Source organism: Humulus lupulus, chromosome 9, assembly GCF_963169125.1.
Source record: "Humulus lupulus chromosome 9, drHumLupu1.1, whole genome shotgun sequence".
NCBI lineage: Eukaryota > Viridiplantae > Streptophyta > Magnoliopsida > Rosales > Cannabaceae > Humulus > Humulus lupulus.
The window spans coordinates 165,173,468-165,187,436 of record NC_084801.1 but is presented as its reverse complement, the minus strand read 5'-3'; the positions used below and the strand labels follow the sequence as shown (position 1 = coordinate 165,187,436).

General features: G+C 36.3%; 2 protein-coding genes and 1 long non-coding RNA gene across 3 annotated transcripts; all 3 read left to right on the top strand.

The window, feature by feature from the left end:
- Positions 1–683: 683 nt before the first annotated feature.
- On the top strand, positions 684–4,075 carry LOC133802377 (uncharacterized). The gene is made up of 3 exons (XR_009877279.1): positions 684–882; positions 1,148–1,221; positions 3,984–4,075. It is a non-coding gene; the product is annotated as an uncharacterized LOC133802377 (long non-coding RNA).
- A 1,007-nt stretch (positions 4,076–5,082) lies between these two features.
- On the top strand, positions 5,083–8,616 carry LOC133800269 (uncharacterized). The gene is made up of 4 exons (XM_062238224.1): positions 5,083–5,980; positions 6,121–7,429; positions 7,641–7,734; positions 7,819–8,616. The coding sequence occupies exons 1-4, from the start codon at positions 5,083–5,085 to the stop codon at positions 8,614–8,616; spliced, it is 3,099 nt and encodes a 1,032-aa protein (XP_062094208.1).
- Positions 8,617–8,857: 241 nt separating this feature from the next.
- On the top strand, positions 8,858–10,862 carry LOC133800268 (uncharacterized). The gene is made up of 5 exons (XM_062238223.1): positions 8,858–9,317; positions 9,391–9,638; positions 9,706–9,933; positions 10,088–10,282; positions 10,355–10,862. Exons 1-5 carry the CDS (start codon positions 8,858–8,860, stop codon positions 10,724–10,726), a joined length of 1,503 nt encoding a protein of 500 aa, XP_062094207.1. The 3' UTR covers positions 10,727–10,862.
- The last annotated feature ends 3,107 nt before the right edge of the window (positions 10,863–13,969 follow it).

Here is a 13,969-nt window from a genome sequence, read left to right as displayed (position 1 = left end):
ATTAATTCAGAAATATTATTTCCTACCAATATTACCTACTAATATGGAAACTTTGCCCACATTTATTTTTGAGGGAAAAATTTTACAATTCCCGCTCAATTTTTCCTCCAATTTTTGCTTATTTTTTATTTTTATTTTTATAAATGCTTATGTGTAAGCATATGTGTGATAATATTGATGATGTGTAAGCTGATGTGTCTATCATCTTGCCTATTTTTTCTTTTTTATCCAATTAACAAATATATTATATGCTATATATGTATATATATATATGATATATTATTACCCTTTCACGCACCAGATCACTGTTTCCATTCCTTGTTCTTACACAGCTTCCGTTCCGTTCCGTTCCTGCTTCCCTTCCGTTCCGTTCACTGTTCCGTTCCGCACGCACCCTTCCAGATCAGATCACTGTTTCCATTCCCTGTTCTTACACAGCTTCCGTTCCGTTCCGTTCCGTGCTTCCCTTCCGTTCCGTTCACTGCTTCCCTTCCGTTCTCACATATTGTGAAATACTGAAGCTCTCACCAGATCAGATCGAAGTGACCAAGCACCGTCTCTCTCTCCGGCGCAGGACGACTCTCATCTCGATCACACACGGAGTCGGTAACTAAAATGTCCTGATTTGTTTTTTTTATTATATTTAGAAATAACTTTTCTGTATTTGATTTCTTGAAGCTTAATACACTCACTCACTCACTCCACTGGGCTGTGAAAAATTATAGATTTACTTGGGATTTTCTAATGATGTTTATACATAATAAGTTTATGGCTGTCATAGCATATTCTTTTATAATTTGTGCAGAGTTTTGATCAAAAGAAGAATGGAAGATTCAGATTAGATGATTTCATATCTCTTTGTATATTTTTGCAGTCAGCTCGGTAAGTTTCTCTCGACAGAAATACAAGTTTTTTCTCGAAATAAAGAACAAAAGTTTTCTGTGCTTAGAATGAATTTTATACACACAATCGATATGTCTCTCAGCATTGTATACATATTTTGTTCCACACTCTTAATCATATAAAGGCGTTTGGCTTCAAGTGAAACTCTTGAACATGTATAATTTATCATCTACACCAGTTCAAAATGGTCATAAGGTCATAACGGAGGCTTACTCATTTTCTGCTGTTGTTTTGCTCGTTGCAGTAATATGTTTGATTCATTTGATACTGCTAAGCAGGGCCGGGTGACTCTTGATCTCAACCAATTTGTATATTGCAGTGAGTATTTTTTTTTTAATCTTTTTTAACAGTATATTCCAAATAACACATGGGATTTTATTGCTTATTTATGTTATGTGAAGAAAAAAAACGAATTGAAGATAAATCATCGTGTTTATAGCTCTCTCTCAGTCTTGGGTTTCTCACTTACCAGATCAACCAAGCTGTACTACTCAGTTTAGTTCAGATCTGACGAGCAATAATAATATGTCACTAGTGACAAAAACTAGTTCACCGATCCAGTTTTGTTGTACTAGTACTAATAGAAATGACATACAAAACTCCTCTACCAATACTAGTAGCACAAGTTTGACTTACCCTCCCGTTGACTTTGCTTCTTACAAAGCCTATCATAACTCCAATATTAACATTTCAAGCTGTGGAGATCAATTTTCCCCAGCTAGCTTCCTCTTTTCAGCCCCTCCAGATAATATATCTCCTTCCATGTTACTAAACACGTCTTCGGTGCTTGGAGATCATAGGCATGATCATTTTGGCTCTAAGGCCTCTCATGATCATCAGGGTGTTGATTTGATCTGTGGAATATCACAGGACCAATGTACTAACGATGTTAATGGCTTCTCAATGGGGTTTCCATATGAGCTTTTTCAAGGGAATATTCTTGGCAACATGGTTAGTAGTAGTAGTACTACTACTAGTACAGATCAAAGTTCAATGATCAAGAATCATGATGATCAAGATCAGACGTGGGAGGCTGTTCGATCCCTTGGTTTTAATCCATATAATAGTTTACCGTTGCCACCTTTGAATGCGGCTATGACGGATCCATGGAAGTCGAGCTTGCTCTGGGACTCTTCGTCGCCATGTCCAACTGAGACGTCAATAAATTTTCCCAATAGCAGTAACAAATGCTATACTTAGTCAAAGTACAGCACCGTAGAAACTGAGCAGAAAGTTTTTATTTTTATTAAAATAGTTAGAACGCCATTAGTTTAGCTAGCTTTTGCAGAAAAAAGTTCTTTGATTTGTATATCAATCACTTTTGTATGACCACTTGTAAAAGTGTGGCCAATGCAATAGAATGTGAACTACTACGACTCTAGTTTAAGAATTTTATTGGTTTTCAGTGACTCTTATCTCTTTATCTCCTTTTTCGTTTTTGGCCTCAATCGAAAACTGTGATGAGCATTATTATAGTTATTATTAGTATCAATACGAAAACAAAGAGACAAATGCAATAGACCAATTAAGGTTCAGATAATAATATAAAAATGCCAATTGTAGGATAAAATATATTGAAAGCAAAAGATAAGGCCAAAAATAATATCATTATTTGACTTTAGGCTTTAATTAACATGTTAATGTGACTCTTGATTTAGTTATTCACTTCCCCTGTTATCCCACATATGGAGAGCATAATTTGTTTTGGTCTGAACTCATATCATCAAATTAATTGAATTGTATTTGCATCAACTTCTCATTAGTTAGTTTTTCTTTCCAGGTTTTTTTTTTTTGGAAAACAAAACAGAATATTCTCAATGGGATCTTATAATTCACAGCTAAGAAGTATAGAACATCTCACAAACCAAACTCAAAACAATTGTTTTATCACCTTCCCCTTCTAGTAGTTTTGTGAACATTTGGTTTAGCTCAACCATTCATTGATATCACAGATGGCAATATAAATAAGCATATAGAGTTAGAGGTTAACGTCAAGGCAACTAATCACACAAGCAAAGTTTCCTTACATTCTCAAATTTTCTCATTACTTCTCTGTATACATCGATAACCATGGCTTCTGTGTTTCAAGAGTCCCAGATAAGAAATTTCTTTGATGGTTTTTGTAGAGTTCAAACAAAGTAGCTTTAATGACAGTAGATGTTCTTAAAGGCCATTTGGCAGTTTATGTTGTAGACGAGTCATAAAAACTAGAATCAGTCCCTTTTGTAATCTTGCTCATTAGGCTGCTCACATCACTAAATTTGGCCTGCCACTAACAAGCTCTAAAGCCACAACTCCAAAGGCAAAGATAGCAGTTTTCTCTGTAAGGTGACCACGCATGGCATATTCTGGTGCAAGATAACCAATTGTTCCAGCAACATGAGTACTTATATGAGTTTATTTATCATCATAAAGTTTAGCCAAACCAAAATCTGATATTTTGGGAATGAGATTATAGTCAATGATGAAGAAGAAAGCCTTACTGTATGGAATAGTTCCGAGTCTAAAGTATTTGTGAATTGAGATACTATATTACTTGTATAGCTAGAATTAATGTTATTTGCAAAAATTCCAACATTGCTAAAAAATTACTGTATGGAATAGTTCTGAGTCTAAAGTATTTGTGAATTAATATCTTTGCTGAATTTTCATTCAGTTCTTTTATAAATATCAAGCTAGTAAACCTGCACTTTTGCTAATTGATTTTTTAATTATTAAATTATATATATTTTAAAACAGCTATTTTGTTACTTTTTCTAAATTTGTAAGTGAAGACATATTCTAGTTTCGTTCATAATCAGTAAATTTTCTTCTGATTTCTTTTCTCACATTGTTTTTGAATTTCTTTTTAGCTAGAATTACATTTTTATGCTTTATGGGATGTAAGGATTTTGGGGTTTTTGAGTTATGTTTGTTTGCAAGTTATGTTTTCTAAAATTTTTGTATAACTTTCAGATCTGATTTTATTTTAGTTTTGATTGATTTTGAATGTGTAAATACGAGCATGATTGAATTCTTGTTGTTTTATTGTTGATCATTATTTTCAATCAGAATTTAATTGTAATATGAATTTTTTGTAGTGCTTTGAGGTTTTGGGCTTGGTCTGGGTGGCTCTGTGATTTTTGAATTAGGCTTGGCGGCTTTAACACTTTTGGAATTTAGCCTTGGAAGTCTTGAGGTAACATTTTTATGATTTATAGTGATATCAAATCCTTACTAATCTGAAAGTTTGATGATGAATCATTGTCCTGAGGCACTTTTTGGTGCTTTGTTTATAGTTTTTGTGATTGGTTGTTTATGCATTTGAATTTGTCTATGCTATTTCTTTTGTATTTTGTCTTTGGTACTTTGTTTATGACTTGTTGTTAGTGGCTTTCCCTTTGTTGTTTATGTACTAAGATTGATTATAAGTGTAGTTTCTTTGGAAGATACTACAAAATAATAAAATAAAAAATCAGTAAATTAACACTATTTAATAAGCTTACTGTCATTTTCTATTGGTACTTAGTTTAGATTCAGAGACAAATTGTTATGGTTTACTTGCTTTGTGAAATATTAATAATTCATGTGGAAGAAGAAAAATTAAAGCCCCTTGTTTACTGGGGTGGAAAGAATCTTTAAAGCCTCCTCCTAGGCAGTAGTAGTAACCTTTGAATATGTAAAAAAATATGTGCATCACATATATATACATACATATATTTATATGTTTCTATATAACGACAATAGTTCTTTTAATTCAATATTGTTTTTTTTTTAAAAAAAAGAAAGAATTAATAATAAAGATGCATTCATGAATCCTTGTGATAGATCAAATCCCATGTTACTAAATTGAACCTCCCCAAAAAATGCAATGTCCATGAGAGATGCTTGTCTAGCAGCAACTTCCATGATTCTCAGTTTAGCTGCCCCAAGTAGCTGAACCATAACAATTTTCATTGTTTTCCTCATCCTTTTTAGCCTCTCCATTTTCATTTCACTTCCCCCAAATCAATCTCCCACTCTCTCTTCTTTCTTATTTTCCTAATTCATTTATAATAATCTACGAAAGAGAAAAATCTTTAATATTTACCATCCTTTCTTATTCTTTTTCTTGCTCTTGTTCTCCTCTGTGTTCTTTCTAGAATTTGGGTTCATCATCAGCTCTACCAACTACAACAAGGGACCCCATTTTGTTGGTTCATGGATCGTCATTGGATAAATATACCAAATAAACTTTCAGCAGAATATGCTGCTGGAATGAATGAATTCATTAGTGTTGCAAGACACTCCATGGACTCCAATGGGATGGTTCTATGCCCTTGTTGTCGATGCGTGAATAAGAAATCACAATACATGCATGTGATAAAGTTGCACTTGATCACTCATGGATTTCTTAGTACTTACACAAGGTGGTATCACCATGGTGAGCAAGTAGAGGAAGTAGAAGATGATGGATTATTTGATACCAAGGATAATGTCGAAGATTCGGATCAGAGTGATGATTTGGCGGCAGGTCTTCATGATGCTATTGGTAGTAAGTATTTTGACATTGGTCCAACTAGTGACTTCAATGATGAATCTCCACTTAATGTGGATGACAAGTATGATGCATTGTTTGAGTCACTTCATAAGCCTTTGTACAATAACTGTAAAGGTTTCTCTGTCTTAAGCGCGATGGTGAAGTTGATGAATCTCAAAGTGCTTAACAAATGGACAGATAAATCATTCGACCGTCTTTTGGAGTGTTTGAGAGAGATATTGCCCGAGGGTAATCAGTGCCCAGTGAATTATTACCAGACGAGGAAGCTTCTTTGTGAGGTGGGCTTAGGCTATGAGCAAATTGATGTTTGTCAATACGATTGTGCATTGTTTTATGGTGAGAATGCAAATGCAGTGTCATGTCCGGTATGGTTCCCAATCAAGGCACGACTTAAGAGAATGTTTAGTTCGAAGCACACTTCTAAAGATATGCGATGGCATAAAGAGGTACGGAAAAATGAAGCCGGGATTTTACGTCATCCTGCTGATGGGGATGCTTGGAAGCATTTCGACAATGTGTATCCTGACTTTGCAGCTGATTCTAGGAGTGTACGAATGGGTTGGCGTCAGATGGGTTTAACCCTTTCTCTAATATGACATCAACCTATAGTTTGTGGCCAGTGATATTAATTCCGTACAATATGCAACCTTGGGCTTCTCCTAATGGAACAAACTATCTCATGTCTTTGTTAATTCCAGGCCCTAAATCTCCTGGAAAATATTATGATGTGTTCTTGATGCCATTAATTGAAGAGCTTAAAGAGTTATGGGATGGAGTCAATGCATATGATTTGTATGGTCAATGCATGTTTAAACTTCGAGCTGCAGTCTTGTGGACAATTAGTGATTTTCCTGCTTATGCATACTTGTCTGGGTGGAGCACTGCTGGTAAATTAGCATGTCCTGTTTGTCTTGAAGATACAAGATCTAGAAGAATAACTGACAAACAATGTTTCATGGGACATCGATGTTATTTGAAAAGAAACCATGCTTGGAGAAAAAGTAAAGAATATGATGGATCTACTGAATTACGTGGCCCTCCTAGAACTTTTACTGGTGACGACATTTTAAAGAAATTAGATGAAATTCCTATTCATACCCCTGGTAAAGCATCAAGTAATTCTTCTAGAAAACGTAAGCGTGGAGAGAAAGAGCTGAATTGGTGTAAAAGAAGTGTTTTGTTTGAATTGCCATACTGGTCAAAGCTCTTGTTGCGTCACAATCTTGATGTGATGCATATAGAGAAAAATGTATGTGATAACATTATTGGAACACTTTTAGACATTGAAGGCAAAACGAAAGACACTTTAAAAGCTCGTAAGGATTTACAAAATCTTAATATTCGTGAAGAGCTTTGGCTGAAGAAGGACCTATCTAATAACAAGCTTGAAAAACCTTATGCTAGTTACACTTTGACGAGAGAAGAATGCAAAGATTTTTGTAAATTCATTCAAAGTGTTAGATTATCGGATGGATATGCTTCGAATATTAGTCGATCTGTAACAGATAATGACAAACTAGGAGGAATGAAAACTCATGATTGTCATGTTTTACTTCATAAGATATTACCAGCTGCATTACTTCCTTTTCTGACAAACAACATTCGTGGTACTTTGATTGAACTTTGCCAATTCTTTCAAAAAAATTGTGCAAAAACATTACAAATTTCTGACATAGAAGAATTGAGAGATGGAATTGTAATAATTTTGTGTAAGTTGGAAAAGATATTTCCCCCATCATTTTTTACCATAATGGTTCATCTTTGTGTTCACCTACCCGATCAAGTTTTATTAGGTGGTCCAGTTGCTTCGAGATGGATGTTTGGGACAGAGCGCCATATGGGTTTGTACAAGAAATATGTGAGAAACATGTCTCGGCCTGATGGTTCAATAGCAGAAGCTTTTGTTGTAGATGAAGCTGTAACTTTCTTGTCAAGATATGTTTCTAACATAGAGACAAGATTCACAAGACCCGAGCGTAATTGGGATATACCTTCTCCAAATCATAAGTTAGATGTTTTCAACTCCAATGCTCGTCCATTAGGGGCATCTACTATCAAATTGCTTCAAAATTGGAGACAAGTCGTTTAATGGTATATATTGAACAATTCTGTAGATGATATCCAACATTTTATCGAGTAAGTAACAATTTCTTTTATTCTTCTAAATTATCTCAAAAAAATATCATTTACTTATTCATAGAAATGAATTTGAATGTAGTGATCATATAAAGTTGTTGGAAGAAAAAGGTCTTTCAGATTCAAAAGTTGCCTTAGAGCACAAAGAACAATTTCCTTCTTGGTTTAAGAATAAAGTAAGAGATTATCTTTAATGGTTTCTTACTAAATTCTTAAGTTGTGACATCATTCATCATAATTCAAATTCTTTCATACTACAGGTGTCTCAAATGCGAGTTCAAAAATCACCTCTTGCCAATGATGATTTGTACTCTTTATCTCAAGGTCCACTTGAACGGTACAGCACCTACCAAAGTTGTATTGTAAATGGTGTTCGATTTCGATGTAAAGAGCGTGACGATACTCTTAAGACACAATGTTCTGGAATTTGCACTGAAGGTGATCATGACAATATTAATATTCTATACTATGGTGTCTTGATTGAGATTTTGCAGTTGTCATTCGTTTTAGATCGGAAGGTGTTCTTATTTCGCTGCAAGTGGTATAACTCTAATCCAAAAGGTAGATCAATTGTTGTGGATCATAATTTGACTTCCATCAATACATCTACTGATTGGTATTCTAATGAACCATTTATCTTGGCAACTCAAGCACAACAAGTTTTCTATTTGCTTGATATGAAGCGTGGTTCAAATTGGCGGATTGTTCAAAAAGTAAATCATCGATCTATTTATGACATTCCTGAAATTATAGAAGAGACAGTAAATAATGATGTGTTTCAAGAAGAAGAATCATTTCAATTGCCACCTTTTCAACCAACTGAGGATTTCATTGAAAGTTCGTCTTTAGTTCGATTAGATGTTCCTTCTGTAACTCTTTCAGACCAACTTGTTGTTGATTTACTTTTAAACCAAAATCAAAATGTTGACAAGGATAGTGACTTAGATGAAGATTTTGATGAAGGAAATATATTCTCTAATAATGAAACATTTCTCTCAAGTGATGACACAAAAAGTTATACAGAATCAGAATGTGATGATGATATTCTTAATTCATAGTTACTCATCTTGTTATTGATCAGTTAGTGCCTCGTGAAATTTGTCTACAAATATTCTTCCCCAACTAGCCAACTAGTCAAGCACCCTGTACACAAACAGAAATACAAGTACAGAAACTAAGGTTTGCAAAATCTGAGATGAAACAAGATATCCAGATTCTTAATTCATAGTTAGTTTCTTAATATTTGTAAATATTTATTTACTAATCATTTTCTTTGTTTTATTTCACAGAATTTTAGTCATGGCACCTGGTCGTCGCACCACTCGATCTACTGCTCAAAGTCAACAAGTTGAACCAGTCATTGATCCTCCTGCTCCACCTTCACAAGTTGTTCGCACTACTCGGTTGAGAATAGAGAATCAACAAGTTGAACCAATCATTGATCCTCCTGCTCCACCTTCACAAGTTGTTCGCACTACTCGGTTGAGAATAGAGAATCAACAAGTTGAACCAGTCATTGATCCTTCTGCTCCACCTACACAAGTTATTCGCACTACTCGGTCGAGTTTAGAGAATCAACAAGTTTGTCGCACCACTCGATCTACGGTACTCAGTCAACGACCTAGAACCACCGCACAATCTAATGTAGAGAGAGAACACCCTCAAGGCTCCACACACCCCACTGTACAGGGTGAACAAGTCAATGTGACGACCCATTTTGATACCGAAGATGATAATCAATCTTCCCAAGTTCCATCAGGTAAATTTAATGTCTTTCATGTTCATTTCTTTAAACTTCTATTTATTTCAATTAAGATTATATTGTATTGTAGGACAAACATCTTCCTTTAAGCCACGTGGAGTTACTCGCGGCTTGACAACTACAACTATAGCTAAGGCATCATCAACTGGAAAGTTGTCAGTGACTTTTAATGCGGAGTGTCGTCAACCAATTTGTACTAATGCTGAGAAATTTAATAATGAGATTGGATTCATTATTCGGAATCATGGTACATTTCATTATAAAGAGTGGAGAATGGTCCCAGAAGATGTGAGAGCTCCATTGCGACACTATCTTTTGGTAAGTCATTTCACAATATTACATTTATATTTGTAATATTTATAATTAATATTGTTTTATGTTATAGGAACATTTTGACATCAACTTGAATGATGAGACAACTAAAAAATGCATTGATGAGCAAATGAGAAAAGCTTGGAAGGGTCATAAGTACAAGCTGCACTTATATTTCAAAGAAATTGGAGGAGAAAATGATCTTGAGATGGCCAAGAGCAAACGTCATCCAGACTTAAAAGAAGAACATCAAGAAGATTGGATGATTTTGTGTGATCGTTGGGGTTCTCCTGAATTTAAGGTAACATTTTTTAGTATTTTGTTTTGTCTTTGATTTACAGATTTTAGTGTTAAACTGTTCAATAAAGTTTGTAATAAATAGACATTGTGTTGTTCAAAAGAAAATGTTGTGTAAAATTTTTTCTAATAAATTTTATTTGGATTTATTTCTTTAGGAAAGAGCATTAAAGAATACTACCAATCGATCAAAGAGGAAATGGGAGTCGAAAAATGGTTCAGTCTCCACACCACGACATCACATTCGACGTGGAATGGTGTTAACTTCTCCTACCGGTCAAATTGAGACATGGCGTCTAAAGCATTATGATGCTGAGAAAGGATGGACTGGAATAGAGCTCGGGCCATTATATGTAAGTAATTTAAATTTTTATTTATTATATTTATTATATTTCTTACTAATAATTAATTAAATATAATATTAGGATAAAATGATGGAGTTAAGGGGTCAACATCCTCCAGAAGAACTGTCTGATAAAGAGATTATGGAGCGTGTACTTGGACGTGATTCGGTATACTTGCGAGGGTGGGGGCGGTCTCCTAGTGTCACAACTTCTACTTCACATCGTGAAAATATTGTGGGTAATCAACCAACTTATGAAGAGTTACTTGAACGACTTAATGATACAACTTCCCGCCTTAATGCTACTAGCGAACAACTTAGTGTAGTTGTGGATATACTTCGTCATAACAATTTGATGGCACCGCCTCCACCACCTCCAACAGACCAAGCTTCAGATGCAAATTTAAGAGAGTCGCCATCTATTTTAGTTCGGGAGTCACAAGATGATTCTTAGTTTATTTACATTAATTTTACTAAGGAATGAACTTTATGAAGTTTTTTTTATTTTGGTAGGGGTAACCTTAAAATGATAACTTTATAACTTATTTTAGTATTGAACATTATAAAGAATTTTAGCATTAAATATTTTATTATTGAATGGTTTTTTTTCTAGTTTATTTCTAATATAGAACATTTACAAATAACTGTTATTATCTTTTACCTACACATAACCATTAAATTTGAACAAAATATAAATTGTGTAACAAACCAATAAAATAATGCTATGTGGGCTAATAAAATGATGCCACGTAGGATGCCACGTAGGATGCCAAGTAGGATGCCGCGTAGGATGCCACATCATCAAACACGTCATCTGATGACTCATCAATTGATTTACAACTTAGTGGGGTCCACTGATTCTTTTACCTACCAATGTTAATAAGTGTAGGTAAAGACTCTTTCCCCACTAACTTTTACCTACCAATCTCTACCAATTCAATATTGGTAGGTAAACCATATTACCCACCATTAGGCAAGTTTTACCTACACTTATAATTGGTAGGTAAAGACCCCATTTTCTTGTAGTGCATGCTAAATGCCCTATTCTTGGATAATTGGCATATGATACATATTGATATCATTGCTTACTTGTGCATGGCACTGACTAATTAGTCAGATTTGGCAAAGGTGCTAGAATCAACTGTGAAGTCGTGACTCACTAGTCAGGTTCGGCAGTGGTACTGGGCACTGGTCACGTTGTACTGAATCGTCAGACAGAATTGGCAAAGGTGTTAGTATCAGCTGTGAAGCTGTGACTGAATAGTCAAGTTCGGCAGTGATACTGGACACTGGTCACCCAGAATTGGCAAAGGTGTTAGTAGCAACTGTGAAGCTGTGACTGATTAGTCAAGTTCGGCAGTGATACTGGACACTGGTCACATAGCGCTGACTGATTAGTCAGAATGGTCTTAGCGTGGTTCACGCAAGCCAACGGAGATTAGATCTAATCGATTACTAGCATTGAATGACTCAAAGAGCATTAATGCCTGACCGACCTTGAGGGTCGATGAACAAACAGAGCTTGAAGGCTAGTGGCTTACCTATCAGCCACTCTCTTGCTAGAAAACAGAGCTTGGAGGCTAGTGGCTTACTTAATAGCCACTCTCCCACTGAAAAGAGAGCTTGGAGGCTAGTGTCTTACTTAACAGCCACTCTCCCTCTTGAATTATGTGATGTTTACTCATTGGTTTGAAAGCTTTATGCTCTGTTTGATAATAACGATAATCATTTAATAATGCTTATGTATAGTGTTATGTTTTCTTGCTGGGCTTCGGCTCACGGGTGCTATGTGGTGCAGGTAAAGGCAAGAGGAAGCTAGACCATCCTTGAGTTGGAGAGCTTAGGTGATGACGTGTACATATGCACCTGCTCGACCGCCACGGCCGAGGTTTAAAGTGGAACTAAGGTCGAACCCTGTTTTGCCGCTTAGAACGGCTTGTAGTAAATATTTTCTGTAATAAACTCTGAAATTTATATTTTTGGGATCCCAATGTATATATTAAACGTTCTAGTGAAACGTTACATCTTAACCTAAATGTTTAATCCCTAAACCGCTAATCATACTTAGATCACGATTTTGGCCAAATGACTCGATTAGCGAGTTTAGCACTGTTTACAAGGCACACCGTAACGGTCCCAGGAGTTGGGGAGTTACAACTTGGTATCAGAGCGAGCCAAGGTTTATGGTTCCTGAAGACAAGCTGGGCATGTACACTCATCACTGAAGATAGTTTCACTCAGGGAATGGTAACTATTTTTGTAGCTATGTGTATAGCTGTTTGAATAAAATGTGAATGCTTTACCTGTACTTTGTATTAGGGAGCATGAGATTCTGATAGAGCCTGGCTCTTGACTATATGATTATGTGCTCCATGGAAATGTTTATGAACATGATTATTTGATTGCCTGCTCCATGAATATATAATTATGTTATTTGCATGCTGGGGTTTGAGGCATGGTTGAGTATTGGAAGAGTAGGGGTTATGAGTATGTATGAATGCCATGGGCATGTTTGTAGCACTGCAAGTGGTTTATGATTGTGGTGTGGTAAGATTTATCCCGTGGGAAAAGCCCTTGATATGGTTATTGTGACTAATGGGTCAAGTTATTGACTGCAGATTGAATCAGCAGGTTTAAATTCAAGGCAGATTATGAGGCCTGGTGATAGTTATACAGGGGCTGGAAGTTACAGCCAGGGTATCAGTTCTTCGTCTGCATATTTGAACATTCAGCAGACGCTTATAGATTTGCAATTAAGATTGCAGAGGCATGAGGAAGAGATCAGGTATTTGAAGCAACAGCGGAGTCTGTTGGGTAGTACCCCTTCCTTTGATATGCCAGGGGTGGCATCAGTTTCAGCTCAACCTAGGGTTGAGAACAGATGGGAATTTCTCTGTGGAAGATTCCTGAGGTTTTATCCTCCAATCTTTGAGGGAGGCCTAGATCCATTCAGAGCTGAGCAATGGGTGGGTATGATCAGCTCCATTCTTGATAGTATGGGACTGGTAGGTCATGATAGAGTGATCTGTGCTACATGTGTATTGCGGGATGATGCCAGGACATGGTGGGAGGTAGTATCCCAGACACGAGACACAGCTGTGATGGACTGGAAAGAGTTTAGGCAGCTGTTTAATGAGAAGTATTACTGTGACGCAGCTAAGACGGCCAAGATGAATGAGTTTCTGAATCTTGTTCAGGGCAATACATCAGTGACCGAGTATGTTACTGAATTTGATGGGTTGGCCAAGTTTGCCTTAGACATGGTACCCACAGATATAGCCCGGAAAGAAAGATTTATTCAGGGGTTGAATCCTGGAATAGCTCAGGGCATTAGAGTTGCCCCAGTGAATGAAGTCTCTACCTATGCTCAGGTGGTAGAGAAGGCTCTTGCTGTTGAGAGAATAGTAGTTGGGCAGCAGAGTGCTGGAGAGCATAGAGCCCAGATAGTGGTACCTCCACTTATTGGAACAAGTAAGAAAGAAAGCTGGAAAACTCATCCCATATGCGCACGGTGTAGGAGCCGTCATGTGGGAGAATGCCGAGCGAGGTCATGCTTTGCTTGTGGCGTGGTTGGACATTTCCAGAGGGATTGCCCAAGCCGAGAGGCAGAGCGTGAGCTAAGGGGGAAAAACAGCTCGATTCCAACTCGAGTGTTTATTCTAGGGCAATCAGAATCTGAGACTGAGACTAGCTCCTC